This window comes from Tetrao urogallus (assembly GCF_951394365.1).
Source record: "Tetrao urogallus genome assembly, chromosome: 4".
Taxonomy (NCBI): domain Eukaryota; kingdom Metazoa; phylum Chordata; class Aves; order Galliformes; family Phasianidae; genus Tetrao; species Tetrao urogallus.
Window position 1 is genome coordinate 68,558,265 of NC_136817.1, and position 24,152 is coordinate 68,582,416.

Genomic DNA, 24,152 nt, shown 5'->3' on the forward strand with positions numbered 1-24,152 from the left:
CAGGGACAGTGACTCCACTACTTTGGAGATAGTGATAGGGCAGCCCCTACCACACTTGTGGTTGTGTTGTTTTGAGGCGGTTATAAATAAATGTAAGCAAACACTTTTGTTGGTGATGCCTAAAAAAAGTGGGTGAATTTACTCACAAATTTTGGACGGCGAATCTAACATTGATTTGTTTGGGCAACAGATCTAAAAGTTGAATCTGATGGTCAAAACCGTAGGTGAAAATCTTCCATTAACACACTGAGATGGTTGAGTTCAAGTGCCAGGAGTGAAAACACTTCTTCCATTGCTGGGTTCATTTTGTTGTCTGATTTCAGCCTTCCTTTCATAGACTCATAGAATGGCCTGGGTTGAAAAGGACCATGATGATCATCTGGTTCCAATCCCCCTGCTATGTGCAGGGTCTCCAACCAGCAGACCAGGCTGCCCAGAGCCACATCCAGCCTGGCCTGAATGCCTGCAGGGATGGGGCATCCACAGCCTCCTTGGGCAACCTGTTCCAGAGCTTCCCAATGGGGAGCCCAGTTTAAGATGATGAAACATCTTGTAGCTCCAAACCCTTTGCCCATCAAAAGGTGCCGGGGAACGTTTATGGTGGCCATAAAGGACTCACTGCTCTTTGAACACTGCCACAACTCTGAACTTGTGACCCGGAGGAGCAAAGCACAATATCCCATCTACAACAATGCCGTATTTATATCTGAAGCTCAGAAATCCATCTGCGCGGAGGAATGAAGAACATCCTATTGCTGTCTGAAGCTATAACCATTTTTAGAAATCTGGCTGGGGTTTGTTTCTTGCCGCAGCTTCCTGGAGGGCTGCTCCGTGTCCCTGCCCCGGGTTCGTATGCGAGAGGCTGCAGGAAATCGCCGCTGGAAGAGCTGCATCACATGGGTCTGCCTATAAAACACAGCTTGGTGCAGCTCGAGGAGCTGGAATGGAGGGAGAAGAGGCACAGATATCAGCATCGTTTGCTCCAAAACCTGCATGGTATCAAAGTCAAGAGCTGTGCCACCATCACCGTTGCAGTCCGTGTCCTCATTGTGCTGATGTCACCCCGAGCTGCTCCTAGTCAACCTGGAGCGTGGGTCTGTAGGGAAGATGACTGAGTCATGTGTTGTTTTTTCTTTTTCTTTTTTTTTTCCTTCGTAAGTATTTATATTCATTAAGGAAGTCTAAAGAGGAAGAGGAATTAAAAGGTTGCAAATGTTTTCCTGGGCTGGACATGGGACCTTAGCTACTGCACTGCACATAACCCCTTGCATGACGCGTTCATCAGCTCTCACACCCATAGCACAGAGCTCGGGGGTTAATGTGCCATCCCCAAATGCATTCAGGTAGGGTCACAATTCCTGTACATCCCTACTGACAGCCAGATGTCACCCAGAGTGGTCTGTGTGCCCATCGGGAGACGTGAGCAGCCTGCTGCAGTGTTGGCAGCCCTGCCCACAGCAGGGGTATGGAACTACATGATCTCTGAGGTCCCTTCCAACCCAAGAGAATGCGAGGGAACGATTCCTGTGTGCACACACAGATATGGCAAGGGAAGGAAAGCAGGGATGTTTGCCAAGGGAAACGATTTGTTAGGCAGAGTGTTTTCTTTACAGCTTTCTTTCACCCCTCGTTCTGGGTACGTCAGTGAGTTTTGAAGGTTGGAACCCTTCTGTTTTATCTCTGGGTGTGTCGTTGCTGCAGACTCTTATCAGGTGCGTGGCAGTGAGCTAAGCCCTTCCAACAAAACCCTTGCACATAGGCTGGTGTGCTGCATGCTGGGTTAATGTGTTTGGTCAGGGCTCGGTGTCTGCACCATTTTATTGCAGGATGGAAGTCCCAGGGCAGCCGAGGGCAGCTGAATGGAAGATAGAAATGCAAGCAAGGATGTATGGGAGCGCCAGCACCAAAGCAAAGTGTTAGCTGCCTTGCTTAGGAGCGTGGTAAAGATTTACCTTCTGCAAGCTGCCAGCTTGTTCAGTTGTCAGGGAGGCAGCCAGATGCTTGCTTTCCTCTTGCCTGCTTGTTTAGCTTTGACATGCTTTTTGCTCAGATGAAAGGAGAAACATCAACAGGCGAAGCTGCAAGGAGCGCTGGTGCTTGCTGCTGTCATGCCTGCGTGGGGGTACTTCCAGTGCAGTGAATGTGCAGGTAGAGTAAACATACCTTTTTTTTGTTGTTGTTTTAACAAGGAAGAAGATAATAATTGGATGCTGTCCCATTTCAGAGCAGCAATTGTTTGCCAGGCTTGAATTACAGGAATTGCTGCAGTGAGTCGGAGCAGCGGCTCGTGCCATTAACTGGCTCCAAGTTGGGCTCCATTTGAAGCAACTGCAGAAACTGTTTATGGAACTCTTTAGCAAGATCTATTGTGATAGGAGAAGGGGAAATGGTTTCAGGCTAGAGGAGGGGAGATTTAGATGGGATAAAAGGAGAAGGTTATTTACAATAAGGGTAGTAAAGCACTGGCACAGGTTGCCCAGAGATGTGGTGGATGCCCCATCCCTGAAGGCACCCAAGGTCAGGCTGGACGGGGCTCTGAGCACTGATGGAGCTGTGGGTGTCCCTGTTCATTGCAGTGGAATCCTATATGGGAGTGGAATCAGATTACCTTTAAGGGTCCCTTCCAACTCCAACCATTCAGTGTTTCTATGATCCTTCATAGGGAGGCAGAGATGGGTTTGCAGTAACTCATTTCTATTCACGCTTCTGGGATTTCTGTTTAAGAATGGGGAAAAGCAAAACCACAACTCAGCAAATTGTACTCAGTGGGCATGGAGGGGATGGACTGATGACTGGACTTCATCTCAGTGGTCTTTTCCAACCTTAATGCCTCTATGCTTCTATGTGTGGAGTGCCCCCAATTTTGACACACCGACCCCCCATCCTTTGAGTATTTCCAACCTTTGAGGCAGCCCTCGATTCCACTTCCCTGCGCTGCCTCATTTCTATTCCTACTCCTTTTGCCTTGGGTTGCTTTTGGTTTGCCGTGTCTGACTGCGCACAGCAGCAATGGTAGCTTTGATCATCAGTCCTCCAGGTGCCTCCACAGGATTCTGTGCTGTTTGCAGCCCGTGGGGTCCTGGGGGTATGCCCTGCCTCCCTGCCGCAGACATGCAGCTTCTGGGTGCTCGGGAGAAACATCTTTTGATATTTATAATATCAAAGGGCCAAAGAAATGCAAGAGTGCAACAGCACCGAGGCTGAGGGCGTTGAGCAACCTTTCACCTGGGCTGTGTTGGTTTTTAAGCATTGCTGTTGTCTGAAAATCCATCATTTTGGTTTTTTTTTTTACTTTGTGCTCTAAAGAGCGCATTGTATTTGCTCTCACCTGCGGCGTGATAAGTGTTACCATATGCTTTGTCCAAACTTGATTATGTTTAGGGTTCTTTTTTTTAAGCACTTCTAGTGGTAGCTTAGTGCTCAGTGCTCTTCTGCAGTGTGTTTTTGAGCCAGGCAGAGTGCCAGCGCGTCTGTCGGAGGAAATACTCCTGGCTGGATCCTGGAGAATAGGAGCTCAAATTCCCTCTGAAGTGTGAGAGCTCGATTCCCACAGGTAGGATTTTTCATCGTAATGATCCCATTTGGCAGCTAAATTAGTAACTGGTTTAGGTATGAAAATTGAAAGGCTTCAGGAGCTCCCCTGGTACCAGCAGGGAGGAGCAGAACCCACAGCCCTGCAGAGGATCGTATCCTGCTGAGGATGGCTTGGATCTGTATGGCAGGTTTGATAAAACAGAGAAGATTTGAGTCTCCTACCCTTTATTTTTCTTGCATTCACATCAGCTTTGTTTGCACCCCGGTGGTTTATTATTCTGGCAGCTTCTCCCTGCCTCCATCCATAGATCACCGCTTCATGCATCACAAGGGGGACAGGGTGCAATCTTTAGGAAGGAGAATTTCAGACAGAGGAAATGCAGAGTGGCAGCAATCCCCACAGCTCTTCTCACCCTTTCTCCTCACCATTTGGGTTAGCTTTGGGAAGATGCCCCTGGTGGACTTGCAGGAAGCCATCCTCTTCCTCCAGCTCACTCATGGCTCCCTCCCAGAGGATCGTTGGCAGACTGCAAACACAATCCTAAAGTCTAAATCAGCATCACGACGCTGCCTGATTTATGCTCAAACTGTCCCAATTTATGTGTGTTGATACATATGATTACACCGAGCACAGGGGAGAAGTGTGTCCTGTTTCAACACGGGCGTAAAGCTGCCTGCACCACAGATCCAACATCGGTCTTCTGTGTCCCATTGCCCCCAAAGCTCCAGCAGCACAGAGGGGAGTGCAGCAGGAGTAACCCGCAGCAGGAGGCAGGAGAAGAAAAGATTCCTGTGCTGAGATTTGTATGGATTAAAGGCAGCTTTAATTTCCCTTGGAACACTTGGCTTTCAGGTGGATTACGCGGGCGGTGGGATTTGGGCTGTCTAGCCAGCTAATGCCTGGCTTACTGCTACTTTAATTATTTTAATAAGAGACAGAGCAGCTCGATAACTGTAGGCCACTTTTGTCAACCCCATACGAGTGGGGAGCAAATCTTAAGCATTTCAGCATGCAACGTTATTTAGCATTAATGTGCTTGAATAACAAAGCTGCTGGTGTCGTCTGAAGTTTGGATATTAGGAGACATTTCTTCTCTGAAAGCAGTCAGGCATTGGCACAGCTGCCCAGGCAGTGGTGAAATCACCATCCCTGGAGGTGGTCCAGAACCATGGAGATGTGGCACTGAGGGGATGTGGTTATGGGCATGGTGGGATGGGTTAGGTTTGGATTTGAGGATCAACCTTCATGATTCCGTGGTTCTGAGTCTCAAAGCACTTTCTAACTGGGCTTCCTCCTGAGCTTCTATTCCTCTTTTCATAAAACAAATGACATTAGACAGTAAAATCATTCCATAATGATGTGGATAGTCCAGCTCAGAAATGGCCAGCTTGAGTGAAGCTCTACTTTTGGATCCCTGCTTGCAGGTGTTAGTTCCCATAGCTTCCTTCCAACCAGAGTATTCAGTGATCCAGGATTCTATAAGCATGGCTGAACTCTCCTGGCACACCAGGCATTATCAGTCATTGGATCTTCTGTTGGACCATCCCCTCTCCAGGGTTTGGAGCCTGCAGGTGAGCTGGAAAGCACGCAGCTCTTCAACTTCCACTTAGCTGTTTAAGAAGGCATGCAACCCATTCGCCTCCTGCTTCTTAGCAGTAAAACTCATTTTTCATTGAATCTAAACAAAATACAAGAGTATGAGAATCACACTGCACATCTACCAGCCCAGGCTGCCCAGGGCTGCACCCATGGCCCTGAGCACCTCCAGAGTTGGGGCACCCACAGCTCTCTGGGCAGCAGTGCCAGGGCCTCAACACCTTCAAAGTAAAACATTTCCTCCTAACATCCAACCTAAATCTTTGCTCTTTTAGGTTAAAACCATTCCTTCTTGTGCTATATCCACCCCTTCATAACTGAAGCTCTTTCTCCACCACCTTTGGGTTACTGCATGGCTTGGGTCGGTGTTGGGTTTCCCCATGCTTTGGATCTTGGAAAACTGAACTTTGGTTACAGAAAATGGAATCTCTTTCCTAAAGGTGACATATCTTCCTTTCTATTGATGTGCCGTGAGAATGAATAGATATTTACCCAGCTGAATTGTCTGCAACCAAACATGGCAGCCTGGTACAACCCTGGGTGCAGCCAGGGCTGGGGAAGCATAGGGCAGTCCTCTCCTCTCAGTTCTGTTGTACATTTGCTGTTTGAAAATGAGGTTTCCTCTGCGATGGCTGTGTGACTGTTGTCTACAATGTGGCTGCAAGATATTCTTGTATTTGTAACACGAGATGCTCCTACTGTGATGTATGTGACAGTGCATGTCTGCGCTGTGCTCCTTACCTGTCAGAAGGAGAGGGTGCGTGAGTCACAGCCTTCTGAACACACAGCCTGCTCTAAAACCCACTCAGATGTGTTGCATTGACTTTGATAAGCATTTGGAGGCCCTCCATGCAACATCTTCAGGCTTCTCGTGCCCTCCTCAGTAACGTGTGAGGCTGTATTTGCATCATAGAATCATTTGAGTTGGAGGGGATCTTTAGAGGTCATCTGGCCCAACTTCCCTGCAGTGAACAGGGACATGTGCACCTCTCCTATGAGGAAAGGTTGAGGGAACTGGGCTTGTTTAGCTTGCAGAAGGGAAGGCTCTGGGGAGACCTCATTGTGGCCTTCCAGTACTTGAAGGGAATAAACAGGAGGGGGAACGGCTGTTCATGGGGCTGGATGGTGAAAGGACAAAGGGGTATGGTTTTAAACTAAGACAGGAGAGTTTTATGTTAGGAAGAAGTGTTTCTCTCAGAGGGTGATAAAGCACTGGAACAGGTTACCCAAGGAGGCTGTAGCATTCAGGGCCAGGCTGGATGTGGCTCTGGGCAGCCTGGTCTGCTGGTTGGAGACCCTGCACATAGCAGGGGGTTGAAACCAGATGATCATTGTGGTCCTTTTCAACCCAGGCCATTCAGTGATTCTATGTGCAGTGCAATCTGAGTGCTCAGAGCATGGCATCTTTGAAAGATGAGTATGTTGTGTATGCAAATATCGATAGCAACATTGCACACTGAGGGCTTTAACAAGAGCAAGCGTAGAGTTTTGCATCCAAGGAAGAATAACTGCATCCATAAGTACGGGCTGGGGGATGACCTGCTGAAAAGGAGCTCTGCAGAGAGGGACCTGGGAGTCCTGGTGAGCAACAGGTTGGCCATAAGCCAGCAGTGTGCCCTGGTGGCCAAGAAGGCCAATGGCATCGTGGGGTGCATTGCAAAGAACTTGGGCAGCAGGGCGAGGGAGGTGATCCTCCCCCTCTGCTCTGTCCTGGTGAGGCCACATTTAGATCCTGTGCCCAGTTCTGGGCTCCTCAGTTCCAAAAAGACAGGGATCTCCTTGAAGGAGTCCAGTGCAGGGCCACCGAGATGATGAGAGACCTGGAGCATCTCCCACATGAGTAAAGGTTGAGTGGCCTGGGTCTGTTCAGCATGGGGAAAAGACTGAGAGGGGATCTGATAAATGTTTATAAAGATGTAAAGGGAAGTGGGAGGCAAATGGATGAGGCCAGGCTCTTCTTGGTGCTGTGCAGCGATAGGACAAGGAGCAATGGCCTAAAACTTGAACACAGGAAGTTCTGTACTGACGTGTGGAAGAACTTCTTTACGGTCAGGGTGACGGAGCACTGGAACAGGCTGCCCAGAGAGGATGGGGAGTCTCCTTCTGTGGAGATACTCAAGACCTGGCTGGATGCTGACCTGTGCAACCCGTTGTAGGGAACTGCTTTAGCAGTGGTTGGGACTCAGTGATCTCTTGAAGTCCCTTCCAACCCCAGTGATTCTGTGATTCTCTAATCAGAGTCAGCACGATCACCTGCTTTCACTTCTTTGAAAGTCCTGATTGTATTACACTCAAAAAAACAAAACAAAACAAAAAACAGATTTTTTTCTTCTGTAGAGTTAAAAAGCATTCTGTGTGTCCATCAGATTGAAGTCTGATGGAGCCAACCCTTGAGGCAGGTGAGGAGCAGCAAAGAGATCACCCAGGGCTTGTGCTGAGCTCCACGGCTCCTCGGCATCAGGTGTCCTCAGAGGCTGAGAGTTCTCATTAGGTGGAGAAAAAAAGCTTTCATTTAGTTAAATATATTCAACTCCAATTTTAGAATTGCTTCGGGTCTCTAATTTTGTACTTTGTAGTATCAGCTCACAGAATGGGATTGGGGAAAGGAGGGCTTGGCCGTGCGAGGAGTCTGCTGCTGCGTCAGAGCTGATGCAGGGCAGCAAAGAGATGCAGAGAGCCTTTGGGCTGCACTGACCCTATAATCTGTGTCTGGGGACGCTTGGATTTGGGGAAACCCATGGGTGCATGGCCGCCAGAAGTCATGGTGATGGATGTGCCTCTTTCCTTGGGGTGGGAAAAGATGAACTCTGAATATGATGAACTCTGAACCTCTGCACACTCAAGGTTCCTTCCTTCTGTCCCAGATGCTCTAGCTCGGCCAGTAATGAAAAATGTTGCTCTGCATATAGATAAAACAAAGTGAAACTGCCTTGCTGGCAGCAGTAGTAATTCTGTTGTGCAAAGATCTTGCTGAATTGTACCTGTTTGGTATTAAAAGCTTGGCGTTTCTGGTTTGTTTGCAGGGGCACCGCTGGAAGAACCTTTATGGGCTCCTAATGACATGCAGGTGGACGATTTGCTTACGATAATTAAGGTAAGAAGGAGTGTTATTAATTTTGGCATCGTGGAATGCGTTGTCTCCCTGAAATAAAATGGAGCTCACTGGTGGCAGACCAGTCATCGTTCTATTTTAGGGCTAAGCACACAATGACGGCAGTTTGGAGTGGCACTAAGGCAGTAGTTTGTTTTAGAGCAAAGTGTCCCTTTAAACACAGGGGGAAGGGAAATCTTATTTAAGAATTACCTGGGAACACAGCTAAGTGGAAAAAATCCGACTTCCTCCCCCAAAGGATAATAAGGTCTCTGTTGGCGTAGCGTTGGAAGGGGCATGACTCCTGTTTGGGAGCACTCAGCACAGGGATTTTTTTGTTCTGCTAAAGCCCAGTGGTTGGGTTGGAATTCAGGTTCTAACTTCCCATTTTGAAAAAAAAAAACAACAACCCACCAAGCAACCGAACACAGAAACCCTAAAAATACGTTTTATGAGTTTTTATTTTCACCATCTTGAGCTTCTGCGGAAAGCTGGTCAGCCTCCAGATGCGGTGAGGGAGCACTCTGTTCTTGATGAATGAAATAGAGGAAAATCCCTGCTCTTAAATGTGATGAACTACTGGGCAAAAGTGGAAAGCACTGTAGATACACTCCAGGACCATCTACACACTCCTGAGCTCTTAAAACATTCCAATTTACGAGCTTGAAAAGCTTCCAGGCTCCAAGTTCCCACCAGCATGGCCAACCCCTGCCATGTGCCCATACCCAACGTGTAGCCAGGTTGGGAGAGAGCCTTGATGAGAGCAACGTCATGGGTTGGATGATGTGTTTATGAGGGCTGTAAATGTTTTAAGAAAGTGTTTGGGGTGAATATGGAGCGTGTTACATCTGTAGTCCTTTCACAGCAGTGTTACCTTATATCATAATTGGGGCTTAAGCTTCTTTTTAGTGCTGTGGAATTGGTGGTTTGCTTGTTTGGTGTTGCTGGGTAGTTTACTGGCAGAGGAGTCGGAGGCAGAGGGGGAAATTCAAGCTGTAACAAGAACAAATTCTTTTAATACAGGTTTATGGATCTCAGATGTATCTGTACTTTTTGTTTGGCTTGTGATAAGATGCACTCCTGTGGAATTTGCTTGGAGCAGGGATTTGCATGAATTATTATTTCTTACAAAAAGAACATCTGTGCAAAGCATTCTCCTTGTGTTCTGCGGTACCGGAGCGCTGTGAGAGGGGTTTGGTGCCTGGATGCAATGGTCAGCAAAAGCCAAGTGCTTGGGGGAAAGCAAGATGTGATGGTTGAAACAAAGCTGCTGAAATCAAGGGGAAAACTGCTTCCATACTGGGCGGACTGGGCTGTGTGACAGCATCCTGATGTGTGTGTTTATTTTATGCTCTGACCTCTTTCCTTCTCATCCCAGCATGATTTTTAGAAAGCCACATCCCCCAGTTAGGGGGAACCCGGGACAATTATGTTTGACCTCTCGTGGAGTTCAGCTCCATCGCTGGAAGGAACAACTCCATCAATGGCAGGAACTGCTGATTGAAACAGTATGGCCCAAAACACATAGAAGATGGGAGTAAACAGTCATTATGGATGGGCTCTTGATTCGGCACTCAGAGCATTTCATCTGAAGGGTTTTTGGTTCTCTTGGAGAGATCTTTCTATATATTCCTAATTAAGCATATTAGGTATAGTGTCAGCAGTCTGTCTTCCAAAAGCAAAAAGCTGACTTTTGGAAGAAACCTTCGAGCTGCAGACTCAAATTATCCAATATTTAAAATTGTGATGTCTCACGGGAATAGGAAGAGCTATGAAAGAATCACTTGACGCTGGAGTGACTTAAAACCAGGTTTTCAGAGGTTGACTTATTTTACTCAGAATTCTGAAAACAGGAGGGGAGTCAGCTCTGTGAAAGGGTTGATAACAGCAGGACGAGGGGAAATGGCTTTAAGTTGAAGGAGGGAAGATTGAGGTTGGATGTCAGGGGGAAGTTCTTTACTATGAGAGTGGTGAGGTGCTGGAACAGCTGCCCAGAGAGGCTATGGATGCCCCGTTCATCCCTGGAGGTGTTCAAGGCCAGGTTTGGGGCCCTGGGCAGCCTGGGCTGCTATGAAATGGGGAGGTTTATACTATGGTAAGATTGCTGTTGATAAGGGAAAGTGATGAAGAGAATTTCTTTCTCTACTGAAGAGTTGAAACTCATGGTGCGTGGCTGAGAGCTGAACCTGGTGGGTGGTGCCTCAGTGCTCCCATCACTCACTTTGAGAAGAGCACAGATGCATGTAGAAGGCAACATATGTGGAACTGGGGATGTGGTTTAGGGTCGCACTCAGTGTGCCAGGTTGATGGTTGTGCTTGGTGACCTTTGAAGCTCTTTTCCAATCGACACCATTCTGTGATTGATGATAGTGCAAGTGGTGTGCTTGTCTTGGCATGAGCTTTTCAACTCATTAGAAGCTATGGGTGAGCAGTGTGCTGCTCCAGAGTCCCAACATAAGCTGCTCACCACCTTCAAGCCATCCATGCCCTTCCCTGCGCCTCTCCCAGCCGTGTCTGCCAGCATCTTTTGGGAGGTGGGAGCCGAGACGCCATGCCCTGTGGATTTGCACAATAGCTTTAATGCGTGTGGTTTTCTTCTCGCCATCACCAGCAGTGCTGATCGCTGAGCTGATGTTTCCTGCGTTACCCACAATAACTGAAAGATCTTTCCTGAGAGATAATAGTCAGTAATTGTGGTTGGCTCGCCCCTCTGGTATGCGTTCCCTTATTAACTTGAAATTTAATTTGTTGTCAGAGCGCGAGCAGGGGAGGCTGTGAAGAGGCACCGTTTGCTGCAGCCGTTGGTGGGGAGCGAGGAGATTTCCAGGAGCCAAGGGAAGTTTGGGGGCGTCTGCACAGCCCTCCTTTGTGTGCTGTGTGACAGTTTGATGGCCTTATGCTGTGTGCCAAATCTGGTGCGGGAGGTGAGGTCCCAGCAGCACAGAGCAGAGCAGGACTCACCCTTCCCTCGCCTGGTGGCAGTGCTGGGCCTGGTACACCCCAGGGTACGGTTGGCTCCTTTGGCTCCGGGGCACAGTGCTGACTCAGATTCAACTTGCCTCAACCAGAACCCCCAAATCCATTTCCTCACTCCTCAGGAAGGAGCACCGTGCCATTGTTTTCATTACCTGGCAGCTGCGAGCAAACTGCAAGAGAAGCAAAGGGGAGGTGGCGGGTCAGGATCCAACCTCGTCCTTCACCATGTGTCACGTAGCCAGGAGGACCTTCCTTTGTTTTCAAAGCTCTTCACCCTGGTGGCATTTGCAGTGGATGGTGACCAAGCTGAGAAGAACAGAAATCACAGAGCACCAGTGCTTGTGCTCTTCAGTCCAAAGTAGTTGTGCTCTTTTGCCCAAACAAGCTGTAGGTGCCCCATCCCTGGAGGTGCTCAAGGCCAGGATGGATGGAGCCCTGGGCAGCCTGATCTGCTGGGGGCACCCAGCCCATGGCAGGGGTTGGGGCAGGGTGGGCTTCTAGATCTTTCCCACCCCAACCATTCTATGATTTTAAGTCAAGCAGGCTTCTCTACGACCCTTCAGACTTCCACGCTGAATTTGACATTGCTGATGCATGCTTTGTGGCCTGTTACAAACCAACAGCACCCAACCATCAGCACTGAACACACGCTGCCAGCATTGGGCTGCGGACTTGAATGAGACAGCTGTTTACAGAAGCTGTGCTGGGCTGCATGCTGGGACCTGCTGGCCATACCTGGAGCTGCTGCCTATAAACAAACGTCCCTCCTCCCTCTCTCGCTGCTGTCAGCAACCTCCCTGAATAGCAGTTCTTTTCTCCTGGTGGTTTGTTCTGCAAACAGGTTTCCTCCTGCAGGTGTTTAAGAAGACCCAATCTCAGGGCTGCCTGCACTCTGGTTGTTAATTTCACGCAACGATCGGTGCACAGAATGCAACAGCTCTTGTGTAATTTTGAGAACGGGTGACTTCTTTATTATTTTCTTTTTGCAATATGATCTTGAAAACATGTGAGCTGCGTGGGACGGGAAGCAGCACCGGGTCGGTGGTTGCTCGCCCTTTTGCAGCAGCCACAGCCCAAACTTTCGGGAGGGTTGCAGCTGCCATCTGCATCCTGTATTCAGCTTCTCAGTGGTGTTTCTTGCTGAGTTTTGAGGGTTTCCTCAACATTATGTCTGCACTGAGGTCAAGCAACAGTGATTACAGTCAAACATGGTTGCAATTGAATCTGGAATATTCTTTTTCGCGTCAGTGGCTTCAGACACATTTCCATTTTGATTGCATTGGTTGCATGAAAGGAGTGAGTTGATCTGTGTCTCCTTGAAAAGAATATCTCCTTCCCATCGAGCAAAGAACACACTGAGTGATTTAAGTGATCTTTTTCTGAGCAGGTAATGCTGATTTAGCATCAGCAAATCAGTCTGCGCTCCTCCAGTTGCGTGATATTGTGTAACAGAGGTGAGCATGAGCACACATTCCTTGCCACCAGAGCTTATCTAATCGTGGTAAAAACAATGAGAGGAGATGACAAGTTGAGGAAGTGAGAACACAGAAGGGAAGGCATTCAGTCTCCTTAGTCATTGCTGGAAGCTGGACGTGCCTCCGAAGGTTGGAGCCGTGCAGTGCTTCCTTTCTTTTAAATCACCCATTCCTGCTCGTTCAGGGCATCCTCAGTGCAGATGTTGGCTTTCCATCCCCCATTCTCACCATTCAGCAGAGAATGTCCCCGCTGTCAGATGACAGAAAGCAAACAAAGCAGCAGAGCAGATGAAAGGTCTTCAGCAGGAAACCCGAAGTGGCAATGGCTGACCTGTGGCAAAGGAGGTTTCCATCAGTGCCTTCACAGAGCTTTTTGGGTGAACTGAGTGGCAGAAGTTCCTGCTACGTAATGGAAGGAAAGGAAATGTCATCAGCCTTGCTTTGGGGTTTTGGTAAAGAGTGCAGTTATTTCACAAACTGTTTGGGGCAATTTTTTCTGACCAATTTTTTCACAGTACCAATAGGGAGGATGCTGAAGGTAGAGGGAATAGCTATGAACATCTCATAGAATCATAGAATGGCCAGGGTTGGAAGGGACCTCAAGGATCAGGAATCTCCAGCCCCCCTGCCATGTGCAGGGCCACCAACCTCCATCTTTCATACCAGCCCAGGCTGCCCAGGGCCCCATCCAACCTGGCCTTGAACACCTCCAGGGATGGACGGGGCATCCACAGCCTCTCTGGGCAGCTGTTCCAGCACCTCACCACTCTCTCTGTCAAGAACTTCCCCCTCACATCCAACCTCAATCTTCCCTCCTTCAACTTAAAGCCATTTCCCCTCGTCCTGCTGTTATCAACCCTTTCACAGAGTTGAAGTCCCATCTTACACAAACCAAAGACCAAGAAATCACAGAGTTGCACCCTACAGCAGAACCTCATATGCTGCAGGAAGGTGTTGAGCACCACGGGGCCTTCTTGCATCTCCAGTCCATGGTTAGGCAGATTTGTCATGCTGCACATGCATGCATGATCTCCTTGCGGTGAGGAAGCACTGCTTGGCTGGGGACCTGCTCCCTTTACACACCCAGTCATTTTGAAGGCAAATAAATAAACATGTATGTATTATGTGGATGTGCACTGGAGGATAAGGCAGGCTGGAATAGTTACTCTCTGGAATAGCAGTGTGTTTGCAAGCTGCCATGTTCCACCCGTGGTGATGTACGGTAGATGTGGTTTATGGGAAGCAATATCTGCTAGCAGGTAAGCTGCAGCAGCTGGGGAGAGGCAGAGAAGCTTTTGATGCGTAAATCCTCCGGTTCTGAGACAAAAAGCTTCATCAGTCTTACCCAGAGAGCCAACTGCTCTGAGCTTGATCTGAACGTGAGAACCCTTAGACCAAGAGAGAAGCTCGCTGCTACCTGCGGAGGCGCGGGGAGAGGTAAATTATTCCTGGTGCAAGAAGGAAGGATAATGTGGGGGAGGAAAGTGATAAAGGGAAGCTTGGTCTTGCTTGACTGCTGCTTGTTGACAGTGAATTTAATTCCCAGGCTTGCATTTTGAGTGCACTGCGTAGATACCTGTCAAGCTCGATGTATTTGCAAGGCGTACGCCCTGTCTCTGTTATTTATCCAGGTGCTTCTGTGCAGGCTCTGGTTTCATGAGGGCAGCGGTGTGCATGCTACACCTGGGGAAATTAACGTGGCAATCTGTGGGGTTTTGCTGCTGCAGAGAGCATTCGTGGCAGCATTCTGAATGTCTTCAAACCTCACAGCTTGGAAGTGAGGCGCTGGCATTTGATGAGCAAACCAGCAAGGTCAAGGAGCTCTTTGAAGAGCTGGAGAGAGGGAAAAAGCTCTGGAAAGTGAAATGAGTGATGATGGATGGAATTTATCCTATAAAGCTGTGTTTAGGAAGCAAGGAGTATCCAAATGCATTTGGAAATGGGCTTTGTGTTTGGGATGGCAGCTGAATTTCCATCTGGGCTTCTGAAATGTAGGTAGGAGTGAGCAGTACAGACCATTCCTACTTGGCTGCTACTTGGAAAGGGAGATGAGATGAGATAGCAGGAAGGATGGCTTGAGAAGCTGAAGCTGAGGAATACAGCTGGGGCAGTGGGGAAAGGTGGTTAGGACCTCTGTATGGTTGAGCCTTACATTTGCTGGACAAGAGGAAATGGTTTGAAGTTGAAGGAGGGAAGATTCAGGTTGGATGTCAGGGGGAAGTTCTTTACTGTGAGAATGGTGAGGTGCTGGAACAGCTGCCCAGAGAGGTTGTGGATGCCCCATCCCTACAGCTAGAGTTCAAGGCCAGGTTGGATGGGGCCCTGGGCAGCCTGGGCTGGTATTAAATTTGGATGTTGTGTTGAGGGACATGGTTTAGTGGGAGCTATTGGTAATGGGTGAACGGTTGGACTGGATGATCTTTTAGGTCTTTTCCAACCTTGGTGATTCTACGATTCCATGATTCTAAATGTGGAGGTTGGTGGCCCTCCTTTTGGTTGGGGGGTTGGAGCTTGATGATCATTGAGGTCCCTTCCAACCCAAGCCATTTGGTTATTCTGTGATGCAGCCTGTGCAGGGAGGGGTGCATTGCTGAAATGCTTTCTTTCCAGTCAGCATCAAGGCAGCGATGCACAGCTGAAGCCCTCAGCGAGGACAGGGGTTGTCCTCCCTTGTCTGGACCAGGTGTCCCCTTGAAAACACAGCTGAACTGTGCCCGAAATTACAGTTGAAAAAGCATTCTGAAACTACAGTTACAACGGATCGCTGCCTTCAGCGGTGTGGGTGTTACTTTGGGCAGCTCACCGTGTGTCACAGCTTGGGAAACTGCTCATCTTGAAGAAGGGCAGCCCATGGGCTGGCAGCACCCGTAAGAAGAGCTCAGCACCACCAGGATGGAGCTGTGCCTCCTGCTCGGCCGGATGAGAGCTCGTATACACGGTGTGCATTATGAAGATTTGTTTCCCCGGGTGACCAGAGCACAGGAAATTGATTTTCAGAATTGCTGGGGTTAGAAAAGACCTCCAAGATCTTCAAGTGCAACCCCAGCCCACCCCACTGCTGCTCCCTGTGCTCATCTGTCACCCACCATCAGGTATGACATCGAGGCCACAGCCAAGTGTCCTCAGGCACCGAGCAAACCAAGACTCCTGGCATGCCTCTGCTTTTCAGCCGGGTGCCCATGGATGATCAGCTTTACCTCCTCTTCTTGGTTGTTCCTTCCCCAATTACACTTTGCTTTGCTTTGGGGACGGATGCGTTCATTTTTAAAAGGCTTTCCTTTTCCTGAGCACGAGCCAGAGGCTCCATCCAAACCCATTTAATGGCTATTTCTTTACTTTTATGTGTTTTGACTACAGCCTGAAATGTATCATTTGGGAAGATGTTTTAGGGAGATGCCCACTTTCTCTTCTCCATTAACTGCTTTAAAACATCTTTTCCCTGGTTCAATTTTATTTGCCCTTTAATAAAAAAGATAATATCTGCTAGACACTACTTTGTTCATCCCTCAGGCAGGTGTTTAAGAGTTTTCATTGTTTTTAAAGTGGCTGTTGCTGTGCTTTTTGAATGGCTGTCAGCTGGCTGAAGATGATGATTAATCTTATCAAGTGCTTAATTGGAAATGCTATTAAAGCTGTGTAGTGCAGATCATCACTGAGAAGCCCAGGCTCACCTTTGGTCCTTATTCTGTGGTTTGAGCATCACTGCTTCAGAGCATGGGGAAAGGAAGTGTGCATTGTGAGTACTAAAGGGAGGGGAAGCTCTTTGGTTCATGGTCTGCTTTACAATATCATTATTTTGTTCATGCACCTATTTTTATGAACAGACTGGGGAGGAATGCAGTTCCTCAGGTGTAGGCATTTGCTGAACTCGAAGCTCATCCTAAGTGAAAGATAGCTTCAGTGCAAGCTAAACAGAAAGCAAAAGTAAGCGTGAAGCCTTTCCATCGGACAGCAAACAGGCTGACTTGTGGAAAATGCAGCAAGGCGTTGGCTTGGAGCAGGAGCAGCAGGGAGGGCTCCCTCTGACTTTAATACATGTCTGCAGAACTGGGTATCAGACACGAATTCCCCTTTGCCACGCTTTCACATTAAATCACCTGTTAGTCTGGCAAGCGCTCTACCTGGGTACATGTGCACGTGTTCAACGGTTGGACTGGGTGATGTTGGTGGTCTGTTCCAACCCTAATAATTCTATCATTCTATGTATATCCTGGGGGAGGGCGATAAAATACCCAGTATTTTTTGTTCGACGAAGAACTAAGGAGGTTGAGATGCTCTGGGGACTGACATTAGTACTGACAGAGCACTAAAGCTGCTGGACACGTGAGAATGCCTTACTAGAGTCAGGATGAAAGGTGATGGCCTCAAGTTGTGCCGGGGGGGTCAGTTTGGATATTAGGAGACATTTCTTCTCCAAAAGAGCAGTCGGGCACTGGCACAGCTGCCCAAGGAGTGGTGGAGTCACCATCTCTGGAGATGCCCCAGAGCCATGGAGATGTGGCACTGAGGGACGTGGTCAGTGGGCATGGTGGGATGGGTTGGGGTTGGACTTAGGGATCTTAGAGGTCTTTTTCAGCCTTAATGATTTTGTGTTTCTGTGTACGGGGGGGTGGTTGGATGCAGCTAGAAAAGTACTGAACACACAGCCAGTCCCCCAGCCATCAAGGTTGTGTTGTTCAAAAGTGCAGATGTTGGAAACGTGAACACTAGGATATATTACAGCCCTGTGCAGTGTGGAGCCAGGGGTGGGCTCGATGGTCCTTGTGGGCCCCTTCCATTCTGTCATTCTTTGATTCTGTGGAAAGTGAAGCAACTTCTCCTCTAAAAGTTAATGTAGTAGAAGAGGGGATGTGTGCCAGGATAGGACAAGCACCTGTACTGCTGCTTTTCGATCATCTCTCATCACCTCCCTCGAGTGGAACAAGATGAGTCGAGGAAGGTGGACAAAATGGGGGATGGAGACTGGCTGGGGACCCGTTCTGAAAGCCACCATCTCCAGCAGCTGATGTTGCACTGGAATGTGTTGCACACAGATGTGGTGGATGCTCCATCCCTGCAGACACCCAAAGTCGGGCTGGATGGGGCTGTGAGCACTGATGGAGCTGTGGGTGTCCCTGCTCATTGCAGGCAGTGGGACCAGATGAACTTTAAGGGTCCCTTCCAGCTCAAAGCATTCTGTGATTCAGTGATCCTGCTGGCCCTACTCCTGTCACATCAGCACCCTGTTCTTCACTCGTATTTCCAGAGGGATTTACAAAGGCTCTGAAGTGATTTAAGTGCTCTGAAACATTTGAATATCCCAATCAGCGTTTATTTGCAATTAAAGTCTTATAAAAACATCGTGAAACCTGAACCATCACCTCCATCCTGCTTTCCTTTTTGGAGAATACCGGGCTTTGATCATCTCCTGTCCCTGTAGGTTAGAGCCATCTCCTCTCTGGTGTGCGCAGGTTGAAGCAGCAGCAAGGCACGTCTCAGCCCTTCCCAGGGCCAGCCCCTGCTGTGAGATGGTACCAGCTTCAGCACTTCAAAGCAAGGTGTCAGCAATGTATAAAGAGCAATTACAGATTAATCTGCTCGTGGGGGTGGGTGCCTGCCCCCCTTCTGACTGCACTGCAAATTAGTGGTTAAGTTGAGCCCCGCAGTGCAGCTATTTATATCTGCAAGGGCTGAGTTATAGCTGTGTAGATTATATCATCCGTTTGTTTAATCCCTTTTCCTTTTTCTGTCGTGCTTTTGACCTCAGTGATTTTCCAGGCAGCGAGTTGCATTCAGTGGTTTGCTTGTGATGGAACAGCCTATTGGTTTTTATCTGCAGGAAAGGGGAGGGGAATTGGACGGCTTTGTCTGTACTGTTTTATTTTCTCTATTGCTCTCCCTTATTCAGTCCCTTTTTCTGAACACCTTTGCAAGGAAGGGGTATTCCCTTAAATCCCTTCAGATGCAGCAGGGGGTTTGAACTGGATGGTCTTTAAGGGCCACTGTCCCATCCATTCTGTGATCCTGTGACTCGCCTGCAATGCTCAAAGCCTGTTTAGGGCTTTTATTTTCCCTCCTAGGCTTTGAAACAACAGAGCTGTGGGACAGCGTCTCCCCTTGCTGCTCCTGGAAGGCACCATCAGTTCCAAAAAACCTTGAGAATGGTGCTGCCCACCCGTAGGTTCATGTCTCCTCCATTCCCACCACCAAGGAGCGAGCGGTGCGAGGGAGGGTTCCGTTGCTCTTGGATTTATTGGCTGTGATTTTGCAAATAAATGCTTTATAATCACTTCCTCGCCGTGCCTTGCAGCCAAGAAAGCGAGCCGTGCAGCGAAGGAAGGGCAGGCTGCCTGGTTGTGCTCCACGTTTCCCCTCCAATTTGCATTTCCTATTTCCAAGACCGCTTTATTTCGGTCCATTAAGAAGCAGTAGAGCACTCAAAACATGCATTTATTCTCACAGCTCTTTCTGATGCGTATTTTAAACAAAATTCCAAGCTTGGCACTTCTCCATGAGTTCCTGGCTCTTCTTTTCCTTGGGACAGTCTTGCACTTCCCAGAAGCCAGCAGCAAAATAAAGGGCACAGGAGGTGTGGACACTCTGAGGTCAGCTGAATGTTTTTCAACGTTAGACCATGCCGTGCAAGGGTGGGAAATGACTCTGCAAAACTGAGAGCCCTTCTGCAGCACGAGCTTCCCACCCATCCCTCTGCGTGGCAGCTCCCACCTGAACCCTCCCACCAAAATGCTCCCTTTGGCTTTCATAGAGTCGTGCAATCGTTTGGAGTTGGAGGGTTTGGTCCAGTCTCAACCTCCCCCATTCTGGTTTGAGAGCATTGCCCTTGTCCCATCACAGCAGACCCTGCTGAGGAGTCTGTCCTTTCCTACAGCCCTTCTTTAGACACACTTGCATGGCAAGGCATTGGTGTAGATGAGCCCAGGATGGCAATTCAACCTTCATCTTTCCCCATTGCTTCTCTTCTTGGTCCTTCACTTTCGAAGCTGCTGGCTGCCATTTGGCCATAAGTCAGCCTTTCTCTTCCTTGATGCATAGTTGGTGTATTCACAAAATCACAGAATGGCCAGGGTTGAAAGGGACCTCAAGGATCATGAGTCTCCAACCCCCCTGCCATATTTAGGTGAAGAGGCTGTTGCCTGCCAATCTAAAATGGAATTAGGGATATTCATAAGACAAGGCTTCGGAGCCTGCATTTCCATGTGCTAGACAGGTCCAAAGGGATGATCCCTCTCTCTCTCCCCTAATCCTGCTCCTTCCCCTTTTTTCTCTGCCTTCGTCCCTTCTGCCTTTAAAAGAATGGGGAAAAGGAAAGGAAAGCAAATTAACTTGTATGGATAGAGGGGAGGTGTAATGATGAGCTGTGGGACCAATTTAAGAACGGAAGATGTCAGAGAGTCTCAGACTTCCTTTGACATCTTGGGCTTTTTTGTAGAGGATGAAAGGAAAACACGCTAATTTATTCCTAAATTGTAATTCCTTTTTAGTATTAATCTGTTTAATTAGTGTAGTTCATAAATGCACATACGTGGGGGGGAGGTGGGAGCTGCCAATTGAAATGAAGATATTTTCAAGAGGAAAATCTGATAGGAAAGGCCTCCTGGCAGCGAGGTGTTTCAGTCTGCAGGGAGAAATAGCATCCCAAGAGAAGAGGTGGAAACTCCATTGCTTTGGACCTCTTTGAGTGAGTCAGGATGGAGTATTTGGGGAGCTGCTGGTAGGGAACAGCCCTGTGCTGTGTGATGGGTAGGATGAGATGATCTAATCAATCCATTCCCTGTCCAGGTCATCTGGTTTTCATTTCCTTCCGCTGAGAGGTCTGGGAGGGAGATGGGCTGTTGCTGCTGATGTTAGGGATTGGATTAAAAACTAGCACAGGTCACAGCCATTTGTCACAGAGTTAATGTGTTTCTGGGCTGTGATTCTGTTACTCCGTAGTGTTTTAAATTGGAAAAGCTTTGTTAGCCTTTGGGCTCTTCCTAGATGTAGAAGGGTGTAACCATCATAGCAACGATTGCTCTTCTGAAACCGTAGCATCTCCCAAAAGTGGCTCGTGTCAGTAGGGTGTCAGCTCTGGAGCTTAGCAGCTGAGTGCTCTTCCACTGAGATTTGAAGAGTTTTTCCTTTGCTTTCCCTCACAAAAAAACTTTCCCCCTCTGTGCTGTCTGCTGGGGTCACAAATTTGGGCAGAGCATAGCTGGCTATCGACCTTTTATTTCCCCTTTCTTCTGGTCTTGGTCATCCATGCAGGTTGGTGTCAAGAAAAGAAGCACGCTAGGATTTAGGCTGTTGGTAATGCTAAATGATGAGGCTAATAGCTCTGAATCATGGCCTGAACACCACAAGTGGTCAACCACCAGCCTTGTTATCTACAGCGCGGTTCTGCTTCTGCTAACGGGAAGGGAAACGAGCATCTCTGGCTGCATGTGAGTTTCCAAGGAGGAATGGGGAGATCTGAGGGTAATTTCTTACCTAGAAAGAGTGGCTTTGCCACAAAGCTATACACTGGGTGGTAGAGCAAGAGGTTGGAGGATGTGGGAGGAGGGAAAAGATAGGAGGGCATTTAGGAAGGAGATGGATTGAAGTTTGGTCTGGTGCTTGAGGCAGGGAAGATGAGGGTTGCAGTGTTGGATAAAGCAGCATTGCAGGGAGTTGAGGTCTGTGGTGTGCTTGAGCAACAGGATGCTGTGTTTGAGCATTCGACCTAATCCCATTGGGCTCGTGTGGAGAACCTGTACAAGGAAACCTGTGATTTAACCTCAGTGGAAAAAAAAAAGATTATTCATTACATCTCTGAAGAGTGTCGGCAGCACTGCAGCTGCTGACTTCATGGTTATATTTGTCCTTGAAACACCAGTTTCAGCGTGCAGTGTATTACCCCAGTGCCTGCAGGTCTATTTTTGAGGCCATATGAGCTACAATATCCATCTTTAGCTGATCCTCTGCTATAGGGCTCGTATTCCCTTGTCTCAAGGGTGAGAAATCGAACCAGACAGGGCATTTCTATCTCAGATGTCCTCTCCTAACCAAGACTTCAGGGGCTTCCCTTGGGTCCACGCTTGTAAGCAGCACAGAGCACATCCATCTCCTTCCCAAATGGGTTTGTTCTTGGGAAAGGAGATGGCTTTTCAGTAGGAAAGGTCCTTCACAGCAATTTTAGCCCCCCTGACAGCTTTAATTCCTTCTGAATTCTGCCACTTGCGAGGGACAGCAGAAACTGGATGCTGCATAATCTCCAGTCCCCTGCCAGTTTCTGCACGCCTCTTCTCAGTAACGAATCCTGAATATTGTTTTAAAAGACACTTTAATCCTCCTCGGCAACAGGAGGAGTATTTTTCTGCTACTGCTGTTGTATGAAATCATAGAATCGTTAAGGTTGGAAAAGACCTCTGAGATCCCCGAGACCAACTTCAACCCATCCACCGTGCCCATAACCACATCCCTCAGTGCCACATCTCCGTGATTCTGGAGCACCTCCTGGGATGGTGGCTTCACCACCTTCCCTGGGCAGCCTGGTAAACATCGCTCCGTATTACAAATCGTATCATTAGAAATGCTGCTATGGTATTTTCTTCCTAAATTACCCATTCCCTTGCATTGCCAGGGGTTACAGCTTTATTGCTACGTGAAGTCCAGAACGTGAGCGTGAGTAGAGCTGAAGATCACACGGAAATAATCTCACCCCTTTTCTCCTCCCCTGTGTGAGAAGGCAAGGTGTGTGCGAAGGGAAAACCATTGCCAAATGCATGGGAGTTTACAACTTGGCAGAAAATAACCCAGCAATTGTGGGCTGCTCTTGCATTTATTGCTCGGGCGAGGCAGGGCGATTATGGGATGTTGCTTCAATTTAGCTAATTCTTAGCAGCACAATGGTGATTTCATGGAAGTTATTTCAGTCAGTATCAAAACTGAAACACAATACAGATAGATTTCCTGATAACAGCTTCGAGCAAGGTTTCCTTTTATCCCGCAACTCTTAAATAATTGCCCCATTTGCTCTTTGCTTTTGTTGTACTTGAGGTTTTATAAACTGAGGTTGTTTATGGAAACTGCTAATTTTAGGCACATCTTGATGCTTTATTGTTCCCTTTATTGCGCTTTTTTTAATGCTGTGGCAGAACCTCAGCGGAGAAACGGAAGTCATCTGTGTCCTGGGACTTGTAAGTCTAGACTGGATGAAGGATGAGAAAACCCAGCTGGAATCATCCCCATCCTTTTGAAATCCTTTTGTTTTCCCAATCCAAAATTCGCCACTGATTGCCTTAATGCACCCCAGCGTTAATTGGACAGAAGTACACCTACGTGGAATGAGTGTGAAACTGGGAGCAGCTTTCCAAGTCAGTAGATATGTATAATAGTCAACGTGGGCATTACAGACACAATGGAGTGGCCAAGGCAGGGCTTTCCAATGCTGCCTCGCACAGCCCCGTATCGTCTAATTATTCCGCTTCAGCGTCAGCTGACAATGAAAGGAAGATAAAAGCTTGGCAACCCGTTTGCTCAGAGGGGTCAATTTATCCCAGCTCTTTGTAGGGCAGTGTCATTTTAGGCTTTTACGTGGCGGATAACGCCGTCCCCCCCACGGGAACACGAGCTGCAGCGCTTCCCTCAATAGGTTGGGAGAGGACAGTGAGTTGTACACGCCGAAAAACGTACCTTGGCTCACATGAATTATGTTTTCTCAATGGAAATAATAAGGTCTTGTCCTTACGCACCCAGATTTTGAGAACTGGGTCAGTTGGACACCTTCCATGCTGTGCTGGGAGGGCAGGGCTTGTGGAGCACGGCGTTGGTGCGTTCTCCAGTAGTAGCAAGGAGTGGTTTCTTTTTTCCCCCCAAAAGAAATTTCTTCTGAAATAACGTACAGCAGGTGTTTCAGCTCTCTGAACGTGAATCCAGTGCAGTGGGCTCGTTTTATGAAACAATCATGGCGCTATTTACTAGCTCCAGTACTTCTGGGCGACCTTGGATCTGAACTTTGGAAGTAGCTTAATCCCTCTGACCCTGGCATCCGAAAAGAAGGATCTCAGTTTTCTCTGACAGCTTCGATGTTTTCCAGCACCGTGACAAACTGCTGCTGTTGGCCGTGGTGAAGGGTTTGGGTACAAGTGGCAAAAGACCTGAGTTCCTCATTCCTCATTCTGTTGCCAGGCTGAATGTGGCTTCTAGGCAGCTTGGTCTGCTGGTTGGCGACCCTGCAGATAGCAGAGGGGTTGAAACCAGATGATCATTGTGGTCCTTTTCAACCCGGGCCATTCGGTGATTCTATAATTCCTCCCCTCTCCACCATCCGGATACTCGTTACTTGGGGAGGAAATAGGAGGACTCCGGAAGGCTGAGCATTGGCAGTCAGGTGCCAAGGTAAATATAGCCTGGGCCCTGCCTTTAACTGACTCCAGGCCATCCTGATTACATGAGGAGCCTGCTTGAAAACAGCTGGAACGGTGTGGCCCGAGGTGGACAGATGGCTTTGAACACTGGTGAG

General features: G+C 48.3%; 1 protein-coding gene across 1 annotated transcript in view; it reads left to right on the forward strand.

Moving 5' to 3' along the window:
• The window catches only part of PTPRA (protein tyrosine phosphatase receptor type A), a gene marked incomplete at both ends in the record, with an annotated part of 95,354 nt that overhangs the window by 34,691 nt on the left and 36,511 nt on the right, over positions 1 to 24,152 (forward strand). Inside the window, one exon of the mRNA XM_079535095.1 lies at positions 8,155 to 8,225. Within this exon, the coding sequence (XP_079391221.1) occupies positions 8,193 to 8,225 (33 nt within the window). The remainder of the gene's footprint in view (positions 1 to 8,154; positions 8,226 to 24,152) is intronic.